General features: G+C 35.4%; 1 protein-coding gene across 2 annotated transcripts in view; it reads left to right on the top strand.

Moving 5' to 3' along the window:
- Nmu (neuromedin U) overlaps nucleotides 1-22,439 on the top strand; it is a 30,692-nt gene extending 8,253 nt beyond the window's left edge. Inside the window, exons 3-10 of one of the 2 annotated variants that reach the window (XM_013154271.3) lie at nucleotides 7,540-7,587; nucleotides 10,973-11,032; nucleotides 12,329-12,358; nucleotides 12,448-12,498; nucleotides 14,081-14,155; nucleotides 17,383-17,436; nucleotides 18,894-18,930; nucleotides 22,252-22,439. In XM_013154271.3, the coding sequence (XP_013009725.1) occupies nucleotides 7,540-7,587; nucleotides 10,973-11,032; nucleotides 12,329-12,358; nucleotides 12,448-12,498; nucleotides 14,081-14,155; nucleotides 17,383-17,436; nucleotides 18,894-18,926 (351 nt within the window). In that variant the 3' untranslated portion in view covers nucleotides 18,927-18,930; nucleotides 22,252-22,439. The remainder of the gene's footprint in view (nucleotides 1-7,539; nucleotides 7,588-10,972; nucleotides 11,033-12,328; nucleotides 12,359-12,447; nucleotides 12,499-14,080; nucleotides 14,156-17,382; nucleotides 17,437-18,893; nucleotides 18,931-22,251) is intronic. The other variant, XM_023565862.2, reaches the window with a different exon arrangement.
- The last annotated feature ends 872 nt before the right edge of the window (nucleotides 22,440-23,311 follow it).

The following is a 23,311-nucleotide window of genomic DNA, read 5'->3' as shown; positions in this document are numbered from 1 at the left end:
AGTATCTTGCAAGTGCTGATGCCAATTTCCTGCAAATACTAAGAAACAAGTATATATCATTTGCAGTGGCAACCCAAAATATAAATATTTAGTTAAAGGAACCAATAATATACAATAGATTTACGGTGAAAAATTAAACTCTAATAAAGGAAATAGATGAGGATATGAATATATGGAAAGATGTTTCTTGGATGAAAGAGCTCCTCCAAATTAACCAGTATAAATTGCATGAATCAGTGTTCAGATCTTTAAAGAAAATTTCTAAATTTAAACTAAAGTTGATATGGAGAAATGAAGGTCTTTAAACAGATAAAGACATTTTAAGTACCAAGAGTTGAAAGCAGGACCTTGCCCTGCCGGATTATCAAGACACACTGTACCACTACAGTAATAAAAAAGAAAAAAGGTGCACCCATGACACAAAAACAGAGAAATGAGCTAATGAAATTGAGCTAATGAAATGAGCTAATGAAACTGAGTTGCCCTCAGTACTGTGCCATGTTCTTTTGGCATTTACCACCCCAGGGTACTCCAAGCTCTCCAAACTTAGTTTCTAATTACAAAACCATATCTTTACCTGCCTGGCTGTGCTTGGGCAGCCAGAAATGCCTTCACTGCCTGCTAGAGTGGCAGAGACAGATTGAGCCCTTTACTGACAGTGGTCACATGTTCAGCTAACAAAGCCCTTCCTAGATTCTTCTGTCTTCTCTGTTTTATTCATCTACCAGTGTGTCCTGGGTTATCTCCCTCATGATGTGCCTACATTCACATCCTTACTTCCAAGTTTGTTTTGGGGGAGAATGAACTTAAGATAGAAATATATATACTTATAAATGTAACCTACAACAAAATAGCATAAAATTCAGTGAGGGGAAGAAAACATTGTTTAGCAAATAAGGATTGAAAAATCGTCTGACCATATGGAGAAAAAAAAGTATTACCCTGTACAAAGATAAGACTCAAAAGGACAAAAGAGCGAAATATAAAAGCTAAGTTACAGATTCGATAGTCATAGTGTAGGACAATGTCTTTGAGGTAGGATCTGGGAAAGATTTCTTGAACAAAACTTCAAGGGGGCATTTAGAACTCAGCGGTACAAGCACCTGCCTGGCAAGCATAAGGTTGTGAGTTCAAACCCTGGTACCAAAGACAAAAAAAAAAAAAATACTTCAAGAGTATCAAGAGATGGAGGAAGGGGAAGGGAGGGAGAGGGGATGAAAAAAGAATCGAGATGTGTTATGTATGTGTGCCAACTCCTCACAAGAAATAGTCATTAAAAAAAGTACTAATATGCTAGATGGTCTTCATCTGAGTCTGATGACAGCCACCTATAACAAACCAACAGCTAACACCATACTAAATGATCAAGCACTGAAAGCTTTCACTCTAAAATCAGGAACAAGACAAGGATGTTCACTCTTAGCACTACTGGTCACAGCAATTAGAGAAGAGAAAAAATAAAAGGAATAAGGATAGGAAAGGAAGTTCAATTGTCGAGGGGTTTCTTTGCTTTTTTTCTTTTCAGTACTGAGGATCAAACTCAAGACCTCACACTTCCCAGGCAAGTGTTTATGCCACTAAGCTAAACCCCCAACCCTCAATGTCATTATTTGCAGATAGCATAATACTCTACATAGAAGACTACCAAAACTCCACCAAAAGACTTCTAGAATTAAAAACCAGATTCAGTCCAGCAGCCAGATACAAAGTTGGTACTCAAAAATCCTATACACAAATAACAAACTCACTGAGAGAGAAACTAGTGTAACGACACCTTTCATAACTGCATCAAAAAAAAAAAAAGAACTACTCAGGAATCAATCTAACAAAGGCAGTAAAACTCATATCGAAAACTACTCTGAAAAAGGAGATCAAAGGGGAAATAAAAAATGGGAACTATCCCTTGCTCTTGAGTAGACAGGACTAACATAGTGAAAATGACCATACTCCTAAAATTGTTATTTAGATTTAATGCAGTCCCAATTAACATGCCATTAGCATACCTCACAGCATTAGAGAAAATAATCCTAAAATTCATTTGGAACCAGAAAGACCTAGAATAGCAAAAACAATTCTTAGTAACAAAGGCAAGGCAGGAGGCATCATGATCCCTGACTTTAAATTATACTGCAGGGGCTGGGGATTTAGCTCAGCGGCCTAAGCGCCTACTTTGTAAGCAGGCAGTTGTGAGTTTGATCCCTGGTACCGATAAAAAGGAAAAAGACAGAAAAAATAAATAAATAAATAATACTGCAAAGCTACTGTGATGAAAATAGCATGATGATAGCAAACAAACAAACAACCAAAAATACCAGACTATAGGATCAATGGAACAGATTAGAAGATGCAGACACAACTCCAAACATACTCAGCCACCTTATCTTTGACAAACGGGCCAAACATGTTCACTGGAAGTCTCTTTAATAAATGGTGTTGGAGAAACTGGCTTTCCACATGCCAAAGACTAAAACTAGGCCTATGTGTCTTGCCGTGCACTAAATTAAAATTGAAATGGATCAAATATCTAAATATTAAAACAGAAATACTAAGTCTTCTGGAGGAGCAAATGGGAAGAACTCTTGAAGCTCTAGGAAAAGACTTTATGAACAAAACTCCAACTGCACAGGAACTATCACAAAGAATCAACAACTGGGATCTCATCTGATTTAAAAGGCTTTTGAACAGCAAAAGAAATAATCAACATTGTAAAGACACAACCCACAGAGTGGGAAAAATGCCTGATAGCTGTTCCTCAGACAAAGGACTAATATCTAGAATACATAAAGAACTCAAAAAGATCATAATTTCTAAATTTAAAGGCCCAATCAAAAAATGGGCATCTGAAATCAATAGACATTTCTCAGATGAAGAAGTATAAACAGCAAGTAAATCTATGAAAAAATGTTTAATATCACTGATCGTTTGAGAGACACAAATTAAAACAACACTAAAATTTCATCTCATTCCAGAAAGAATGGTAATTATCAAGAAATCAACCTAAAACAAATGCTAGAGAGGCTGTGAGGGAAAAAGAATATTATTCACTGTTGGTGGGAGTGTAGACTGGTGCAACCACTGTGGAAATCCTCATAAAACTATGAGGTTCCACTTGACCTAGCTATTCCCCTTCTTGATATCTTCTCAAAAGAATTAAAAACATTGTATCACAGCAATATATGTGTACCCATGTTCATAGCAGTGCAGTTCATGATCGCTATATCTTGGAAACTGCCCAAATGTCCATCAACCAAAGAATGGATAAAAAGGATGTGGTTAGGGGCTGGAGGTTTAGCTCAGAGGCATAAGCACCTGCCTTGGAAGCAGGCAGTCGTGAGTTCGATCCCCGGTACCAATAAAAACGAAAAAGCCAAAAAAAAAAAAAAAAAAGGATGTGGTTGGCTTATACAGTGGAATACCACTCAGCCTTAAAGAAGAATATACTTGAGACATTTCTAGGCAAACTACACTCTTAAGTGAAATAAACAGAACATGCACATGTAAATATCACATCATTTTGCTGGTGTGACAAACCAAAAGTGTAAATAAGGACCAAAGTATGTATTAGATATTATGAAGTAGGAAGAAAATGTTCAAATGGGAAGGGGAAAGAGGGAGGGGGAGGAAGAAAGGAAAGAAGAAAAAATGTAAAAATTAGAAAGGAAGAAAAGATGGAAACAAAGCTTTATATGAAGTTGAAGAGAAGATAGGGGAACAGAGAAAAAGAAAAATTAAGATATAATATGTATTGTTACAAATTCTTTATGAAGAATGTGGTCATTATGTATATCTAAAAGTACCAATAAATAATACATAAAACATAAAACAAAAACTAAAAAGAAATAAAACATAAAACCAAAATTTTAATAGATGAATTACTTTAAGAGTAAAGGTTAAAGGTTATGTCTAGTATGCATGAGATCCTGGATTCAACTCCCAGAACTACAAGGAAAAAAGGAGTAAAAATTTCTTTAACAAAGGATTCTGGAGAAATATGAAAACCTTTGAAAGATAGTGATACTATTTAAAACTGTTAAACATAGAATATATAAATAAAGAATATTTAAAACTCTCCATCAAATCTAATGGGCAGAGATAGATGCCAAAATAAAAATGATCAAAATATAACAATTTATAATCTGAGCAACTATTTCAAAGATAACAATATGCAGTAGAGCAATCATTATTAATTTACTGTCATCTTGTTTTGAAATCCTATATCATTTTTATTGTTTTGTTTTCTTTTAATCTCTTTAAAATAAAAAAGATGACAACAGTTTAAAAAAGAGGAAGTCCAACAAGCATCCAAAGATATGTTCAAATTCATTGTAACAAGCAAATGAAAATTAGGAGAAAAACATCATTTCCTACCAAACAGACTGGGAAAAAATAGAAATCTACTTCATGGCAAACATTAGCAAGGATGTGGGCTATACCATGTCTTATGCGCTGCTGAGTGTCAACTTGTGGAACCATCTGGAAAGCAGCCTCTATCTCTCAAAGATCTGATGTTGCCTTTTCTGATTGTAGAGCCCAATTATCTACATGCAGAAAACATAACTATTGTGCAAGGAAGCTGACTGAAAATTTGTTTGTAATGGAAAGAACAGATGAGATCGCAGCTGTCCATCACTAGAGAGTACAATGGATGCATGTAACACAGGACTGGATAGCAGCTGGAAGTAACATACTAGGTGTACACCCAGGACCATGGATAGATCTCCAGTGTTAAGTGGGGGAAAAATGATACATTTGATAGATACAGAACAGATTTGACAAGAATACATACAAAAGGTGGATATATGGGGAGAAAATGCATTGGAAGAGTTGCCTATGGAAAGATGGAATGCGATGGGATGGAAATATTGAAAAAATAAATAAAGGCTAATGATGATAATCTGCTATGAACTGAAATACTCTTTGCACCCAGGTTACTGCCAATATAAGGGAAAAGACAATTTCAGTTACTAGTCCCAGGTACTAAACACTCTAATAGTATGGACAGATACAAAGTCTAGGGGCTGGGGATTTAGCTTAGTGGCCTAAGCACCTGCCTTGCAAGCAGGCAGTCGTGAGTTCAATCCCCGGTACCGACAGAAAAAAAAAGAGCTCTATTTTGGTACACGGCAGAAATATAATACAAGATGAAAAGCAATTGAGACAGCAGATGTTAATGAATAATACAGATAATATTTATTTCAACTTGAAATCATCTGTTTCTGTGGAAAAGTATTTTAGATGATAATTCTGGAAGGAAACTCAGCTGTAAAAGCACTATAAATGTTTTTACTGAAAAAATACTTAAGGAAGATGCTAAAAACAAAATTTGCATTTCTGTAACCCAAAGATCTGAAAAATTACAGAGTTCCTCAAACACTAACAACACAAACTTTTCCAGCCATATACAAATACCAAGCCATTTTCAAATAGATTCACCAATGCCCCACACAGAGATCTCAAAAAACAACTAGTGATGCTCAAAACCATCAGCTGTAAGCTGAGTAAAGTGAACAAATGCTTACTCAAACGGAAAGCAGGTGAGCTGTGCCTTTAAAAGGCATGAGAAAAAAGATGGCAGAGCTTTGCAATAGACTCCTATTTTATTAATTAGGTTGTAAAAATTCTAATGTTTTTCTTCAAACAATGTTGATGCACTAACTGAGGTCAATGGGTCTGTGTTTTTGGACACAGGCCTGGTTCACAGGAGGATAGATTCTCCTTGAGACTATAGTGTCTTCAGCTAACTACATTCCTTAATATTTCAGGAATCCTATCCTGTGCAAAAGAGACCACATAGTTGGTGCAAATGTAGCAAATACTGGTCAAAATCCAGAGTTTAAAATGGCATATTTTTTGATCCCTGCTGTTTGAGAGACTGAAATGAGAGGATCACATGTTTGAGGCTACCCCGGGCAACTTAGCAAGACTGTCTCAAGATCATCATCAAAATAAAAAGGGCTGAGGTATAACTCAGCCGTAGAGTGGCCCTGGGATCAATCCCCAGTACTAAAAAATGTGGGGGAGGGAGGCATCTTTTTTGCTTGCCCCTTTTTTCTCTTAACATTATTTTTTAAAATTTTGCACAAATTCAATTCAATTTAATTAAAGAATTGTATTGATGCTTGTTCTGGGTGAGTGCTGTATAACAGTCCCCCGGCTCCAAGAAGTTTATCAGTGTGTGTGTCCTTGTGTCCATGATTTTGTGTCTGTATTACGTAGAGAAAGGAGCAGGTAGACAGAAATGAGGAATTAGTGGACTATCCAAATATTCCCCAAGTATTTGTAATGCACAGAGAAGATAACAACGTCTGTAGGGATAAAAAGGAGGAAAACCTAATCTTATGCTTTTCTGTCATGTCATATTTCTGTAATTCTTCAAATTAAAGAGCCGTTGTTTTTAGGATGTGGTCAACTTGGCTGCCAGTTTTGTTGCTGTTGTTGTCTCTTTGAGACAGGGTCTCACTATGAAGTTCAGCTGGCCTTGAACTCACTTGGTAGCCCCTGCCAGCCTCAGACTTCCCGTGATCCTTGTGCTTCAGCTTCCAAATGCTACGATTACAGACGTGCACCCCCACAGCTGACCTCCATGGTCAATTTGGAAGTCATAAGGGAGCTTGAGAAATTAGGCCCTAAAAGTATTTTTAAAAACCCTCTCTCTTTAGTTTGGTGTGAGAATACAAATTAAACAAAATAGTTTAACAAAGAATTCTGGAACTGGACGGGGCCTCTGAGAGCTTGTGTCATAAACAAGACTCAACCTAAATCACTCCGGACACACAGGATCATCATTTTTCAAGTCCCATTTTAAAAGGTCACCAAAGCAATAAATGCCATAAATGACTCCATGAATCCAGTTCATTTCTCTCAACTTCTCAGCAAAGGATTTTTTATTATTGATACAAATCTCTTACACTACAGTTGAAAGTCTCTGAAATTTTCTCCGTGGGATGAAGATTGAGAACAGCTAATTGCTGGCCATAGTTCAATAAATATTCATTATAAAATAGAACCCTTATCCAATGCTTGTCCCACAGCAGAGAAGCAGTGATTGCTTATTACTTATGTTGTCTTATTTTTTCTTATATGCTATATAGCATACAAGGATCTTAAGTTAGGTGACATTAGATTTGTGTGTCATAAGAAACTACACACAAAGCCATTCTCTTCCTACATTTCTCAGACTAAATAATAACAGAAATTTTTGCTTTCAACCTTGAGATGTCTTTGATCCCCCCCTCCTTTATTTATTTTTCTTTGTACTGACGATCGAACTCACAACCTCATGCTTGCCAGGCAGGCACTGGGGCACTGTGCTGCTAAGCTACATCCCCAGTCCCGTATCAACTGTTACTGGAGACATAGAGTCCTATTTCTAGCACAGACAAATTCCAATTCCAGAACTTCCTTAAAAAGTTTAGGGTCTCCTCTCTGTCAAATCCAGAGTCCTAACCTGTCATGGAAGTTTGATTACTGTCATAGGTGACAGTAAAAATCTTTTCTATCATTTCCAGAAACTAAATGACATTTTTGTTTTTTTTTCAGATGAATGATGCTTGTTCATCCTTTCTATCCATTGAGTCTCAGCCTCAGGTAATTTCAGTTGGAGAAATTTGTAACAATGTGTTTGTGTCGTGTTGAAAATTTTCATTTGTCCCTTTGGACCTGTATGAACTTATTGAAATGTGTCAACATATTGGATATTATTATATACTCCGCAGGTAATAATTAATACTAGTGGCTTGTGTTTTAAAATGCTAGAGCTTTTATCTCTAAATAAAATAAAAATAATGTACACATATTTTGGAAATTGTAGAATGCCAAATTAAAATTCTAATTTCAAAATCAAATTGTGCACACATTTAAAATATTATATCCTTTGCTGAACCTGGGGGTTAATATCTTGTCTTCCACTTGAGTTTTAAACATGTAAATAAACTTAAGGCAATCAAAGTATCATCATTTTGACTAAAACATCAATTCAAATGTGGCTTTAGAGCAAATGCCCCATTGACCATGGCTCTCAGCAGTTGCACATCAGGTTCCCAAGCACAGGGCAGACACCAGACAAGCTGCCCAGAGCGCTGGCTTCTGGCGACTGGAAGGCTGAACTGCCCTGCAGTTTCCCCTCGCAGTTCACCCACTGGACAGCTCACTCCTCTTTCCACTGGAATGCTGCAAAAGAGGCCAGGAGTACTAGTCCCACGTGAGTGGGAATAGAGGTCTTCTCCTTACACTGTTTTTTCTGAATGCTGCAGATCCATGTGTGAGTGCAGGGAGAGCTGAGTTAGTCTTATTGTCTTGAGTTTCTTAATCAGTGCCCCTCACCTCCTGGAGAAAGCCTGGTGCATGATCCTCCACAGTCTGCCCAGGAACCCACGCTACCTGTCAGTCTCAACGGTCCTTCTAGAAGGTCGCCCAGGCTGGGATGCAACTCAGCCTTCTGTACATAGTACTATATTTCACCTGCCTCAACCCATCCTCCAGGCTGTAGATGATTCCCTGCAGGAAGCTAGAGGGTTAGGTGGTAAAGCAAGACCAGGGGCCCAGCTAATAACATTGTGAAACACTATTTCAGATTACTCGAGGAGTGTTGACAGATAACAAGAGATGGACGTCAGCACATAAGCAACAGCACAACAATGTGGTATTTAAAATTCAGGATCATCGTCAGAGCCATTTTTATATCTTCAGAATATAAAATGAGAGTGAATTTTAAAGCACTCATTTAAACCATTTTTCTGTGTAACTTTTAAGAGCTTAGTAAATTTAATGCTTGACTCATATACTTATAACACAAATTGTAATATAATAACGTGAAAATGATTTATTGTTTATGTGATTATCTGAACAGTATTTTAAAATATTTCTTCTAAATAAAAAATAATGGATCTTTGAAACCAACAAATACAAATAAAACATTAAAATTCCATGTATGAAAAACCTTTAAAGAATTATTGAAAATAATAGCTTCTTACAAAAAGGAACTAGAGAAAATATATTTGATTCAAAATTTGTCCCAATTCAATATAATTGCCAAGCATCATTCAGCTTTATATATGTAAATTTATTCTTCAAATTGGAATGTGTCATTGGTAAGTGAAGTGATCAAATATTTTGTTTTTATTGCTGTATATTTTGTAGCATTTCTACTTGGGCCATAAAAAGAGCTTTGGTGATTTTATTTAAAGATTTTTATCAGCTGACCTTAAGGAAAACAAGTGAAAAGGATACATCAGTGCTCACACGCTATATTTTCTTGTTCATTTCCAGGCTGCATGGACTGGGAGTGTAGCTCAGTGCTAGAGTGCTTGCCTAGCATGTGTGAAAACCTGGTCCAATCCACAGCACTGCCAAAAAAAAAGTCAGCTGGTGCACTCCATAATCTTAGCTCTGTGGGAGGCTGAGACAGGAGAAATGTCAAATTTGAACCCATGACTAAATAAGAACTTATCAAAAATTTTTTTTGAAGAGCAGGAAATGTAGCTTAGTGTATAGGCTCTGGTTTTAATCTCTACTAACACACACACACACACACACACACACACGCACACACACAGAGTCAGTTCTCAACTACAGGCTTAACAGGCAATGCTAGTGTGGCCTAAGATTCAGATCCTAAACACTAGCCTTGTGTGGTACTGGACAAATGACAATCCCTTAGAACCTTGCTTCCTCTATGCATGAGCAGTAATTCTTGTCCTGTTTGTGTCTCGATGCTTGTGTTTTAAGGGCAGAATGTAAAGTAGGTACATGAAACCTTTTTGTAACTTACTGAAACACCATATAAAGATAAGCTATCTGGTGTTAATAAACATCCCAACAATTTACATCCTGGGCAGACAAAAATGGAAGGAAGAAAACAGAAAGCAGACCTCTGATGTTAGGAAGGGCACAGAGCCACAGGGTCAGGAATCCAACTGTGTCTCTTGCCCAGCCAGCCACATTAAGCATGCACTGGTTTTCAAAGGGTAGGATAAGGCCTTCATGAATCTTCTAAATTAAGAGTACATGCAGCTGTCAATCAAACTGAAGAACTTTACCCGCCTGTAGTTCTTCCAAGAACACCCTGCAGTGATGTCACCCCTGATTTCTGGCTGAAGAAGCTAAAGTTTAGAGATAGTAGGTCACCTGCCCATGGTAACACAGCTAGAAAAAGTGGAAATGGAATTTGCTGTGCCATACAGTCGCAGGCTGCCTGCCACCATAGCCCATACTTTGAACCACTAATCCTGTCCCCTGGCCCTGGCCCTATCCCTGTTCCTGTCCCTGCTCTTCATGACTCCCAGGATCAACCGTGGTACTGCTGGCTAGATCCTGTGCAAGGCAGGTTTTGCCTCTGCTTGTCCTTTTGTGCTGCTCCTCACCACACCCAGCGGTCTGCTAACCACAGGGAGCCGTGCCCTACTTCTGTGCTCAAATGCTTTGACAAACCTGATCCTGGGGTGTGCAGTCAGCAAGCTGAAAGGGTGGTACTCAGATTGGGAACACCGTGCATGACGACTTCTCCTCCATTTCCTATTGTTTGGGAGCAATTGTAGGATTTTCAAATTAGCCAATAATGAGTAATATTCTGCCAGGCTCATGGCTTTGGCGTGTAGATGCAGTAGTCTACAAGCTGGAAAGACTAATCCCTATTTGGCACTGCCCTGGTTACTCTTAGTCATAGAGTTTTAGGATATCTTAGCAAGTGCTGAGAACTATGTAACTGGACCACAGTGGAAGCCTTAATCAGTGCACATGTGTATAGTACATAGCTTTTTCCCCCTAGTTGCAAGAAAGGTTTTACTTCCTAGCAGCCATGTTTTGTTATGAGAGAAAGGGGTTCCAGCACAGGCTCAGTGGGCCACAGTGGGCCACAGAAAGGGTTCTTTCCTGGGTGGCTGGAAGAGTCTGTGCTCCTCACATTCAAAGTTACGTCTTCTATGCAGACACTGTGCAAGAAGACCACAGTCATATATCTTCCTGTTTTTATTAGGCATCCACTGCACTGAGGGAGCTTTGCTCTATGGTGATGAGGATTCTGCCAAAGCCTCAGGTAAGGCTGAAATAGTATTTTGTTTGTAGACCAAAAAAAAAAATCTCATAAAACTTCTTGGAATTTCTCCTGGAAGAAAAAAATACTCCACCTGGAAGACATGTCGAGAAGAACTAAAAGACAATGCAATGACTTTTGGATAAAAAACAAATGCTTCAGGTTCTCTAATATCTGATAATTTAGGGTCATATGAATGGAGTTTATGTTCATATGACCCTAAATTATCATCATCATAAGGGGAAATCATAAGTCTCCTTCAAGTATAAAATGTGTTCAGTCTCAGTCTGACGGGAGGAATTTGTGGTCATCTTGGCTATATTTTTCTTCCTGATTCATACCACAGTTGGAGACCACATGTGTCTTTCTAAGCTACTAAGTATGTCTTATGCCTTGGAGGTTAGGACACTATGCTTTGTCAGAGTAAGACATTAAGAATGTGAAAACAGGGGCTGGGGATTTAGCTCAGTGGCATAAGCGCCTCCCTTGCAAGCACGTGGTTGTGAGTTTGATCCCTGGTACCGGTAAAAAAAAAAAATGTGAAAACAGCTTGGAGTTTAACTCTGGTCAAGCACTTGCTTAGCATGTGTGAGGCTATGGGTCTAAATAAGGCAACACACTGTATTGCTGATCAATTTTGAAAATTATATTGTTGCTTTTATATTTGGTTTCTTATTCATTTGATTCTTCTGAAAAATTTTGTTCTAGACAAAGATAAATGGCAACTTGAATAATTGCATAAGCACCACCTCTTACTATGTATTCGTCATTTTGGTACTTTTTGGATAAACTTATTTTCAAATTACCATACTAAAGAGTGGTTTAGAACAAGAAAGAGTAACAACAAAAAACAGATAATCTACTCTTACAAAAACTGGTATTTGGAAGAAGAAAATATAGAAAAACTTAAAGAAGAAAGCAAAAATCACTCATAATCTTATTGTATAGAGATAACCATTACAAATATTTTGATCTGATTCACTGTCTTTTTCTCTAGATATTCTATCAATTGTTTATACTTTAATTTCCCATTCTATCACTGTTGAACATTTAAAACATTTCCAAATTTTTATTCTTATTAATAATATAGTAAGGATTGCATATATACTTAGTATTTATTTATATATAATTTCCTACTAATTTTTAGAGAAACTCTTAACCAATTTTAGCCTTTAATTTTCTATGAATATATCATGTTTTTACAAAATTACATGATACAGTTTTATAATACCTAATAAATTTTAAACTACACAATAATTTTATAGTATATAATATGTGATATATGTATTTTTTCAATAGGAACAAGATGAAAAAGATAATACTAAAAGGGTAAGATGATTTTTATAAATCTATACATTAAAATATTAAAAGAAGCTACTAATCCTTTATGGTGTAACTCCCTTCCTCTTTCGTAACAGTTTTTATTTCATTATTCGAAGACACAGAAGCTGGGCAATTCAAATGTTATGGTAAGTTGTAAACTATTTACTAGTATCACTAGTATTTACTTTAAATATCTGTTTAATACAGTTAGATCAAAATTCAAATGTTTTTACATTAGAAGTGTATATATAGGTAAATGGAAATCAGTATTACTATTTACTTATTTTATGTGTTAATAACTACATGTACATGAAATTAAATCATTCCACAATTATTTGCTATATCTACTATGTGCGAAGCACAATTCTAAGTACTAGAAATGGCAGTGAATAAAATAAAATTTTAAAAAGAAACCCCTGTCTTTGTTAAGTTGACATTATAAGGCAAACAAACAAACAAAAGCAAGTAAAAAAGTAAAACACATTGTTTTGGATGGCAATTAGTGCAAGAAAAAGTAATTTTATTCAAAAGTGCTTTAAGAATTGTTTTAAAACATGATTATCAAAAATTTAAATCTAACTAAAAATATCCTCTTCTATTTCTAAAATCCTAATTCCTTATCAGTAATTAGGAATTTAATATGAGAATTTACTAAGATTAACCAGATTACTAAGATTAACCTTAAACTCATCTGGTTTTAGTCATAGTGTGTGTGTGTGTGTGTGTGTGTGTGTGTGTGTGTGTGTGTGTGTTAAATGCTAGATAGGACTGAGGGTATAGCTTAGTGGCATAGCATTTGCCTAGTATGAGTGAGGCCCCGGGTTCCATCCCAGCACTGGAAGAAAGAAGCTATCTGGTGTACTTTGTTGTTTCAATCTAGAATGCTTAGTAAATATGCATTCAGTGTTCTTTCTAAGCTGTGATTCACTACTACAAACCAATTTAAGGAACATGGAGCGTGATGTATTTTTGACATGTGTGTCCCTATGGAAAGGTGAACTTAAATTCAGCTTTAAATGTTTATCACATGAAACATTCTTACACATGAGGAGTTAAAGTCAGGTTAAACTGGCTATATACCAAATACAAATTACATTTGTGAACAGATAACCATTATACAGGGCTCAAAGTAAGCCGTTCCGTGAATGAATTTAACATGTGTGAGAAGGCTGAGTTTAATCCGTATCTTAGGTTCATGTCTCAAGCATGCTCCATTTTCTTCTGCTCAGTATCTTTGCATTTTGAGAAAAATGTATCTTACTCACATTTTGGTGTTCCCTGTTGTCTTTCTCCGTATGCTTCAGTTTTAAATATACAACTTTAAAAGGCGATTAACTAGATATGTGCATACCCTGATCTTCTGTAGAAAGATGCTCATGATGGAAAGCTGATGCTCACACATTGGCTGCATCTGAAGTGAATTATTTTGAGTAGTCTAGAAGCTCGCAGATGGCTTTTCTGACTCCCAAAGATGCAGTGCAGGGTTTCACTTGTTGGCATCTGACGACAGAGCTGAGGCCTTTGGGAAAGTGTTTCTTCAAATGCTGGCAGAAACCTCAGCATAGGCTAGCAGGTTTTACTCACCCCTTCCTGTTCCCTGAGGTGCTTACCAAGGGCTAGCTTTTGTCTGGGGCAAATAGAGTGGGCTTAAATACAAGACGGGGAGCGTCTTTCTGGCCAATGCCGAGAAGTCCTGGGCTCATGGTGTGTGTGTTCATGTCCTCTCAGTCGTCTGTCGTGCATCCGTTGCTGCAGCTTGTCCCGCAACTGCATGAGAGAAGAATGAAGAGATTCCCAGAGGACGTATGTAATACAAACTGCATGATTGCTTTGCCTCTCTCTCTGTGTGGGCAGCCTTTCCCCTGACTCCCACTGGTGACAGTTAACAAAGAACTTTGCTTTGGAGGACCTGCGACGAGCCAGTGTCAGGAGCATAGGTGTGCAGCAGTGTTGTCATGCTCAGGAAGAAAAGTGTTCAGCCCTTCATGTCCCTTGTGTCCTGTTCCTCCAACTGCAGCCCTGGAAAGCTAGAAAGCTGGGATTGCACTTCCCTGCATGACTGCCCAGCGAGAAAACCTGCTCAATTTAAGAAAGGACAGTACAAGATGTCTAGTCTCTAGGTAGGAAGAGGAGAACAAAGTTTGCTGCCTTTTTTTATTGGTGTTGGGAACCAGCTAGGACACACTTTTTGTTCAAGGGTTAAAGTACTGGTAAGGATGAGGCGTGTGTCAGAAACTAAGTGCAAATGCTTTGTTTTTTCCACAATTAAAAATAGGACCTAAACTCAGTACCTATGTGTAACATAAATATAACTGAGTTAATGCCCTCTTAACTAGAAATTGTAAAGTTTTGCATTGTCTTTTAAGAAGAATAATAATGCTTAGGATGCTGAGAGCTTCTAGCAGGTAATATTCTAAAGGATGCCTTACCTGGCAACAGTGCAGTTTTCAGTCTCATATTACCTTGTTTTACTCTACTAGGAGCTCTGTTTGTACTTACACACCTAGAGTATAAATTATCTCAAGTTTACAGAAGAGAAGACAGCTCAAAATAGTTAAAGGAGTTTCTCAAAATGAGACTAGAAAAAGAGGTCACAGCACAGTCACCTGACACATAATCTATGCAAATGTTTTCTCACTCTGATATTCTCATTACAGATTAATCTTGAATACTTTTGTTTTATTGCTAAATTTTAGACTATTATTAAAGGTTGCATTCAAGCCGGATTTTTCCTTAACTTCAATACTGTCTTATTCTTCTTAAATTACTACTTAGAATCTTCAACTGCTTTTAAAAAATGCATACTGTTTAAGTATATTTATTTTTATGGTCACTATTTCTTCCCTAGATTCTTCACAAAGACAGTATCTGCTGCCAATTTTAAAAAGAAGCATAACAAATGTAGTATTTCTCTAAAAATTTAAAACTTCCAAAATGAAATTTTAAAAAGTCAGGTGTTAGCAAACTTTTTTTTTACTGGGGATTGAACCCAAGACCTTTAAGCTAAACTACCTGTGCTGCCCCTTTTAGTTTTTATTTTGAAACAGAATTCCCCAACGCTGGGCACCAATTTCCAGTCCTCTTTCCTCACCTTCCCAGAGCACTGGGATCACAAGTGTGTGCCACCATACCCGCCAATATATGCTTTTTTGAATTAATTTTTACTTCTTAAAATGTTCTCTTGGCTTATGAATAATACATAATTTCATTTTAAAGATCTGGATTCTCAAAGTACAGTAATGAGTGTTAGTTTGACTACAGTATTTCAGTGTTGTCACTTATGTATTCAAAAATAATCGCTCAGTGTTGTGATGTTTAATATGGTGTGTAAATTTTCTACTTTTAGTGAGACCATATATACCAGCAGACCATTAGCCAAAAACATGAGCTATAACTTAGTAGTATACTGTGAAGACAAATGATAAACCCTAAAAATCTTTTTTTTTTTTTAAACAGAACTGGGTATTGAGCCCAGAGCCCCATACTCGTTATGTTAAGTACTACATCATCAGTCTTTTTTAAAATTTTGAGACAAGACTTGCTAAGTTGTCCAGGCTGGCCTTGAAATTGAGATCCTCATGCCTCTTTTGTAGAAAATCAAGACTCTTGGAAACCTATGAGACAACAGAATATAAGAACCAGATGTGGTTGCGCACCCCTATAATCCCCATGCTTGGGAGACGGGGCCAAGAAGATCAAAAATTCCAGATCAGCCCAGACAATTTAGTAAGACCCTGCCTCAAAATAAAATATAAAAATGGCTGGGACGTAGTTCAGTGATAGAGTGCCCTGGGTTCAATATCTAATACTGAAAGAGAAAGGCAGGGGAGGAGATGGGGAGAGCATATCAGAGGTGAGCGAGAAGCAACAGCTTGTTAGCTGTGGTAGGACTGAGTCACCCTGACAGTAAAGGATCTTGCATTCTCGAGGAAAATAGATTTCTGAATCTTAGTACATTTAAATTTTCTTCTTGAATTTTGTTTGTTATATGTCTTCTACTTTATCCAACATATTTTTATCTCTATTCACATTCTTTCATATATTGGACTCTATTTCCAATGATAAGACTCTGGTAAAACCTGTATGTGTTTGGGCTTTGCATTTGAAATTTTAAAATATTCAGTAATTTTATTTTCTACTTTTTTTCTTTTCTGTTTCATGTGACGTACATGAGAATTTTTCTTATATAGACATCTGAACATAATTTCTATGCTTATAATTTTAAATGCTGGTTTTTTGTTCTTAAGTAGTTTAGGGCTTATAATAATGATGAAAATAAATAAAATAATGAGAATTTAAGATATATTTGTTGTAAATCAAGAATTTAAATAGATACTAGAGATATTTTTTAGAGTTTAAGAATATGACTATATTTATCTTATAAAATGAAAAAGTCGATTGATAGATTTCATGATCATTATGATAGGTTTTGAAGTGGGAAGCTAAAAATCAATTTTGTGGAAACCAAAATGTACAATATGCTTTCCATGAAGTTAAAAATGAAATGTTTAAGTAAAAAAACCACTATATGATACATCCATTATAAATAATTATTTGTTCTTATTAATATTTTCTTGTTGTTGTTACCTTCTATGAATATTTTAGGAAAACGTCTTCAGTGGATAAACAAAATTTATCAAAACTGTGCCTCTGTTACAATCTATATCACTGTGGGAATATCATATTATTTTGCTTTTACACAGTTCTGGTTTATCTCTAGTTTTGTATAATATTTATCCTTTATTTATTGATGAATACACTTACAACTGACAAACTTCCTGAAAAGAAAATCTGACATACTGATAAGACTGGTATTCTTAAATACAGCATTTGAGTGATACTGCTAGTAGTTGACATTTTTGAAGTGTAAATACAGTGACTCTCTCCTGATAAGAATTATTTACTAAAGTCGTGACTCCTTGCTTGTTCAGTGATAACAGTTGAAGGTAACTCTGAGCTGCACTATTCTCTTAAGAAGAATTTGCACTTATTTTTGGTGTTGCTTGTAATGCACTCCTTTTCTCTTTCAGGAAGGGTTCCGAAGACCTTTTGCAAATCCACGGAGAGGTTATTTTTTGTTCAGGGTAAGCATGTATATATTTTTTGATCAACTGATATCAAACTTGAAAAATTCACTGTAGATTTAATTAACTCACAAGTTTCAATTAGATTCTGAAATATATCTGCAGATATTTGACATCCAGCATTAAAGTCTGACGTTTACTCTGTCTGATTGCTTCAATATTGCAGGATCTCCAATGTCTTCTGATTCACTGCTCATGTTTATAAACACTGCAAGTAACATTTATCTACTTGACAGCTTAATTTCCACAAATAGAAAATAAATGTCTTAAGTATTCTTATTTCTTAAATTCCAAGGGATCAGTCACTAAATTTTTGATTCAGTAGTTTGGGAAAGTTATGACTATCATCACAAATCCTTAAAAGAATCAACTATAATAATAGCCTTTATTTCTACTTATAGCCTTAAGTAGAAAAAGTTTATGATTACATTTCTTATTTTCTATGCCGAAGTTTTGTATGAAATATGTTTCTAAGACAGCTAGGCTTTATGAAATATTTGAATCCTTAATAAATTAGGACAAAATTTTAATTTTCTTATTCAACAATTATTTACTATACTTTACTGGATGCTGCCTAGGTACAAATGAATGGGAATTAAAGACAGGATTCAATTTCTATACTCTTTAATTTTTTAGCCCAATAAAAGAAACAGATAAATAAACACAAAATATAGTCAGCCGGGTAGCCAAGGAAGCTTGTTCCATGACAATCTAAGGATACTAAAATCTGAGAATACTAAAAGCTGTCTAAATACTGCAATTATAAGAACAATGAGGTGGTCAAAAATGATGATTTGCCACATTCTAACTGGGTGCAGAGGGCTGACTATACTAAATTAAATGCGTCTTTAGTCTGAGGCCTGTGGAGTGTCCCCAAAACACCACTTAAGGAATGGAGCAAGTGTGGAAAAGCTTTTATGGGATGAGTACTGAAGAACTGATAGGAATCAGTTGATAAAATATTTAGCTGAAAATTTTCAACTTTTCTGTGTTGAGCTCCACAGGAAGCATGTGGTGAGACTTACATTTTAGAAAATTATTCTAACAGAAATTGGAGAAGATAGTGAATAAACATGATTGAAAAAGGAAAAAATGGTACTAATGGACTGTGGATTTATCAAGTTAATTTTGGTTGATACCAAATTAAATTTGAAAACATTTCTTTTATGTTTTTGAGCCTATCAAGAAAATAAGCAAAATCAAATTATGTCTCATTTGTTGTGGTCCTCAACAGATTTAGCAGCACCTAAGAACCTGTTAGAAATACAGATTTTGGGAGCCCATCTCAGACTTACTAAATTAGAAACTCTAGCTATAGGGTCCAGTAGTCGCATTTTTGTATTGTCAAAAGTCCTTCAGGTAATTCTGAGTACATTAAAGAAACACCTCTCTATATCCTTATGATATGTCAACATTCTATGTTCCTAGTTATACTGATTTATTTTTAACTTTTTTAGCCACGCAATGGGAGGTCAGCAGGCTTCATTTAAAATGGTACGTGTTTTTTAAAAGTGATATGTAATGGATATATAAAAATGAAATTATATGTGTTTCTCAGTCCAACTCAACCTAAAATTTTCTGTTGCTTTTAAATATGCACAAATTAGACTATGTTCAGTGTATTTTATTATTTGATTGCATGTGAACGCTAATATTCTGTTTAAATACTGCAATTATAGGAGCAATGAGGTCATCACATGATGAAAAACACGAATGTTTTAAGGCCATATTTGCTATGCTATAGAAGCCCTCAGACCAGAGCACAGTCATTCCTACTCTGGTGGTCAGTGTCCACCATAACGAATCAGGACTTGCAGAGCGAGTGTACTTCTGACTTCTGAGTAACTCATACTCGAAGATTCTTTATAAAAGCAAGTGACTTAACAGTTCTAGAGAATTAATAAACTGAGGAAAGACATAATAATATGACTTCTATTTTGCTACATGAAGAGTTTCTCCTCAGAGCGGGGTATAAGGGAATATGTTTAGTAGCTAACAGCTTTTAAGATTGACATATTTGTTAAATATGCAGTGCCAGTCAATAGCCACTGGTCCCATATTGCTTAATAAATGTTAATTCTACTAACTTAATAGGCTACAAATTTAAAATAAACTGAAATTTAGATTATTGTATTAATAGCACAAAATAAAACTGTATTCTACTAAATAAGTATTCTAAATCTAGATTCTATCTTGAATATATTTTTTGCAACTATTTCACTCATTTCATTACCTCAACCCTTAAATATATTTATCTTAAGAATATTAAAATTGTTGCTAGATGTGGTGGTAAACAGCTATAATCCAGCGGGGAGGCGGAGGCAGAAAGATCATGAGTTTGAAGTCACGCTAGACTATATATTAAGACCTTGTCTGAAAAATAAGTTAAAATTCTGAATAGTTTTTCAAAGAAACAAAATCAAATGTACCATTTCTAACTAAAGAAGACAATAACACCCAAACATACAACATCTAGAAAGTAGGATTATAAAAAACACTTCATAGTAAATTTTAGGAGACTTTGTAAAATTCCTGTTCAGTGGAAAATTCAAGGCCTCAATTGAGCAAGAAAGAGGTAATGAATTGCCAAGGGTGATGGCCTGTAGCCTCAGTTACTCAGAAAGCTGACCAGGAGGGTTTCAAGTTTGAGGCCAGCCAGGGCCATATAAATGACATTCTCATCTTTAAAAAAAAAAAAAAAAAAAAAAAAAAAGACAATGAATTAAGAATTTTACTTAAGTAGTCAAAAAAAAAAAAGAACAACAGGGTAACAGGAAGAAAGTTATAAAAATAAAAAAAATTTATAAAGGAAAAAGTAGTAAGGTAGAAAAACAATAAACAACAAAAATATGGCTCATTTGTATTTGTTTGTTTTGTTTTTTTGAGATAGGGTCTCACTATGTAGTTCAGGCTGCCCTTAAACTCACTATGTAGTCCAGGCTGGCTTTCAACTTGTAGTAATCCTCCTGTCTCAGCCTCCCAAGTGCTGGAATTCCAGGCATGTGCCACCACACCTGGTTTAAAAAAATCTAATTTTTTGAAAAAAATAAAATAAGCTAGCATATTTTGCCTAGTCCAATCTAGAAAAAATGGTAAAACTATAAATATACAAAGATACATATGAAAAGATGGAAATTAAATGATAAAGAAGAAATGAAAATAAAGAGTGCTTTGCACATCTCTGCATTGTGATTACAAACCTGGGATCAGTGGAAGATTGTCTAGCAAGGTAGGTTCTACCAAAATTGACCTCAGCAGAAAGAAATAAAGCAAGATGTACTAATAGTAAGAGAAAAAATTGAAACTGTTGTCAAGAAACCATCCCATTAGAAAATACTAAGCCAATAGATTTTGAATTTTTTAGCTCAAAAAAGAAGTCTTCAAATATTTTTATGAAGTCAGCATAATATTAATACCAAACCCTAACAAAAATATAAAATGGAAGCTGAATGTTAAGCCTATTAATAAGTATCAATGACAAAATCTTCAGAATATATTAGTAAGTAGTATGCATCACTATGTTTAAGGACATGACTCCACTAAGTGAAATTCGTTCTGGCAGTTCAAGGATGATCTGACATTAAACTCTATTAAAATATACCACCATTAAAAGAAAAGTATCTGATAGTCTTAATAGATGAGTGTGGTAAAAATTCCACACCAATATCTAATCCTTTAAGAGAAAAATCCTTGGAGAAAGAGATGAATTTTTTTCTTGATATTATATAATGATTTCCAAGTAAATTAGAAGCAGGTTTGATAATGAAACACATCAAAGAATACCTACTTATGTCTGGAACAAAATAAGTATACCCTCGTTTTTTATTGAGTGTATCCTGAAGGCCAGCCTGTTGAGTGTGCGTGTGTGTGTGTGTGGGTGTGTGTGTGACTCAGGATTGAACCCACGGACCATCTCTACTGGTCTGTTTTGACAGGGCCTCACTAACTTGTCTAGGCTGTCCTGGAGCTTGCGATACTTCTGACTCCGCTGGCCAGGTAGCTGGGATTACAGGCATGCACCACTATGCTGGGTTAATGTACTTTAGCTCATCAAATGGCCTAATAGGCATTCACCAGTGCAATTAGATGATGAAGAAATAAAGGATAGACATATTGAAAAAATGAAGGAAAGATATAATATGCTCATGGATCAGGATCAAGAATTTGAATTTTTAAACTGTGTTTAGCATTAACTCCTACTTTAAAAGAAATGTGATAAATTATGTCCATATGAGAAACATAGGAAAAGATGCTTTTTTAAAAAGTAACTAAGAGCAGTTAATGGAAAAACTCTCTTTCATAGTATTACAGATTAACATGAGCACTTACAAAATCCGTGATTTTAACATCAAACTGTTAGTGTGAAAAAGCAATTCAATAATAATTTTTCCTCCTTTTTGATACCTGGTTGTCTAAGATCTTCCTCTATCCTGATGACTTATATTTATTTAGAAAGTGGTTACACATAAAATGATTTAATTGGAGATACTCTATGGAAGGAAAGACATACAAGGAGTAACTGTGACTTTTGAAGCATCCATAAATCATATGGGCATTAATGAACTTTAGGAAACCACTTTTATATGATTAAATACTGTAAATTTTTGTAAAACATAGTAATGCTACAGAAGCATGTCATTAGAGAAATAGTGATAAATGTTAAAAGTATACAGGCTGAAGAACAGCTGGGAAATATCTCAAGTGCCAATATTATTACACTCTGATAAAATATTTCTAGAAATGTCTATATAAGAACTATAAATATATGTACTCATTTACACTTGAACCTAATTCAATTTTCTTTTTTTTTTACAGGATACCAACTACTTTTCCACAGAAACAATGTATGCAATACATAATGTACTAAAATTTTGTTTTCTTCCCAAAAACAATTCTCCTGAAGTTTGCTCTGTTGAAAATTCCTGTGTTGTGAACATTCTCAGAAAAAGTTAGTTCAGATTGCAAACATTTAATCTGTTGAAAATAAAAAGCACCTTAAAGTACTTTTTCTTAGCATTCTAATGATAGTGCATATTAAAACTATAAATAACGATGTTTGTTGGATGTCTGTAGCTATTGACAGATATGACACACACACTTATGTCATGTTTTATGCAAGACATATTTTATTCTTAGAACCTGAATACCAGCTAAATCTGTATCACTGGAGGCTTTGTTCAAAACCCATCTAATTGCCTAATATGTACTTTCTAATTTATATACTGTAAAATATGGTACACATACATCAGGGGCTTTTCCTGCCAACTTGTAATATTCAGTTTAACTCAAAATAAGTTGTTTTACCCTGCAACACCTGAAAGGCAGCCAATGTTGTCATTATCAGGAAGAAAACCAATCACATTAGTAGAGAATCGTAAACCTATTTGGTGAACCTTTACAGCAAATCAATGTTTAATAAAATGAAGCCAGGTGGAGGCTGAGTCTCGCCACCACCTCCACACCACTGCCTTCCCGTTTTCCTGGCTGCTTTTCTTCTGATCTCTTTCATGGATCTTCTCTTCACCAAGGAAGTTGCTAGCTAATTAGAAAGGTACATTTTTTATTAAATTAATATCTACTAGCCATTAAACATTGATTATCTAACAAAGATGAGGTAATCTATTCTGATTTTGACTAATGATATTGGATTTCACTTCTTGTCAACCAGTAGAAAGAACATAAGAATTTTTTTTCTTATGTTCATTCTTTTTCTCTTTCTTTTTTTTTTTTTTTTTTTTTTTTTTTTGGTACCAGGGATCCAACTCACAACCATGCACTCGCAAAGCAGGCACTTATGCTACTGAACTAAATCCCCAGCCTCCTAAATTTTGTTCTTTAAAAAATGAATTGCCAGGCCAGGGATGTAGCTCAGTGG

The sequence above is a fragment of the Cavia porcellus genome, unplaced genomic scaffold (genome assembly GCF_034190915.1).
Source record: "Cavia porcellus strain 051 isolate PalLab524CR breed Dunkin Hartley unplaced genomic scaffold, mCavPor4.1 scaffold_30, whole genome shotgun sequence".
Lineage (NCBI taxonomy): Eukaryota > Metazoa > Chordata > Mammalia > Rodentia > Caviidae > Cavia > Cavia porcellus.
This window is presented reverse-complemented; position numbering and strand designations above follow the sequence as displayed.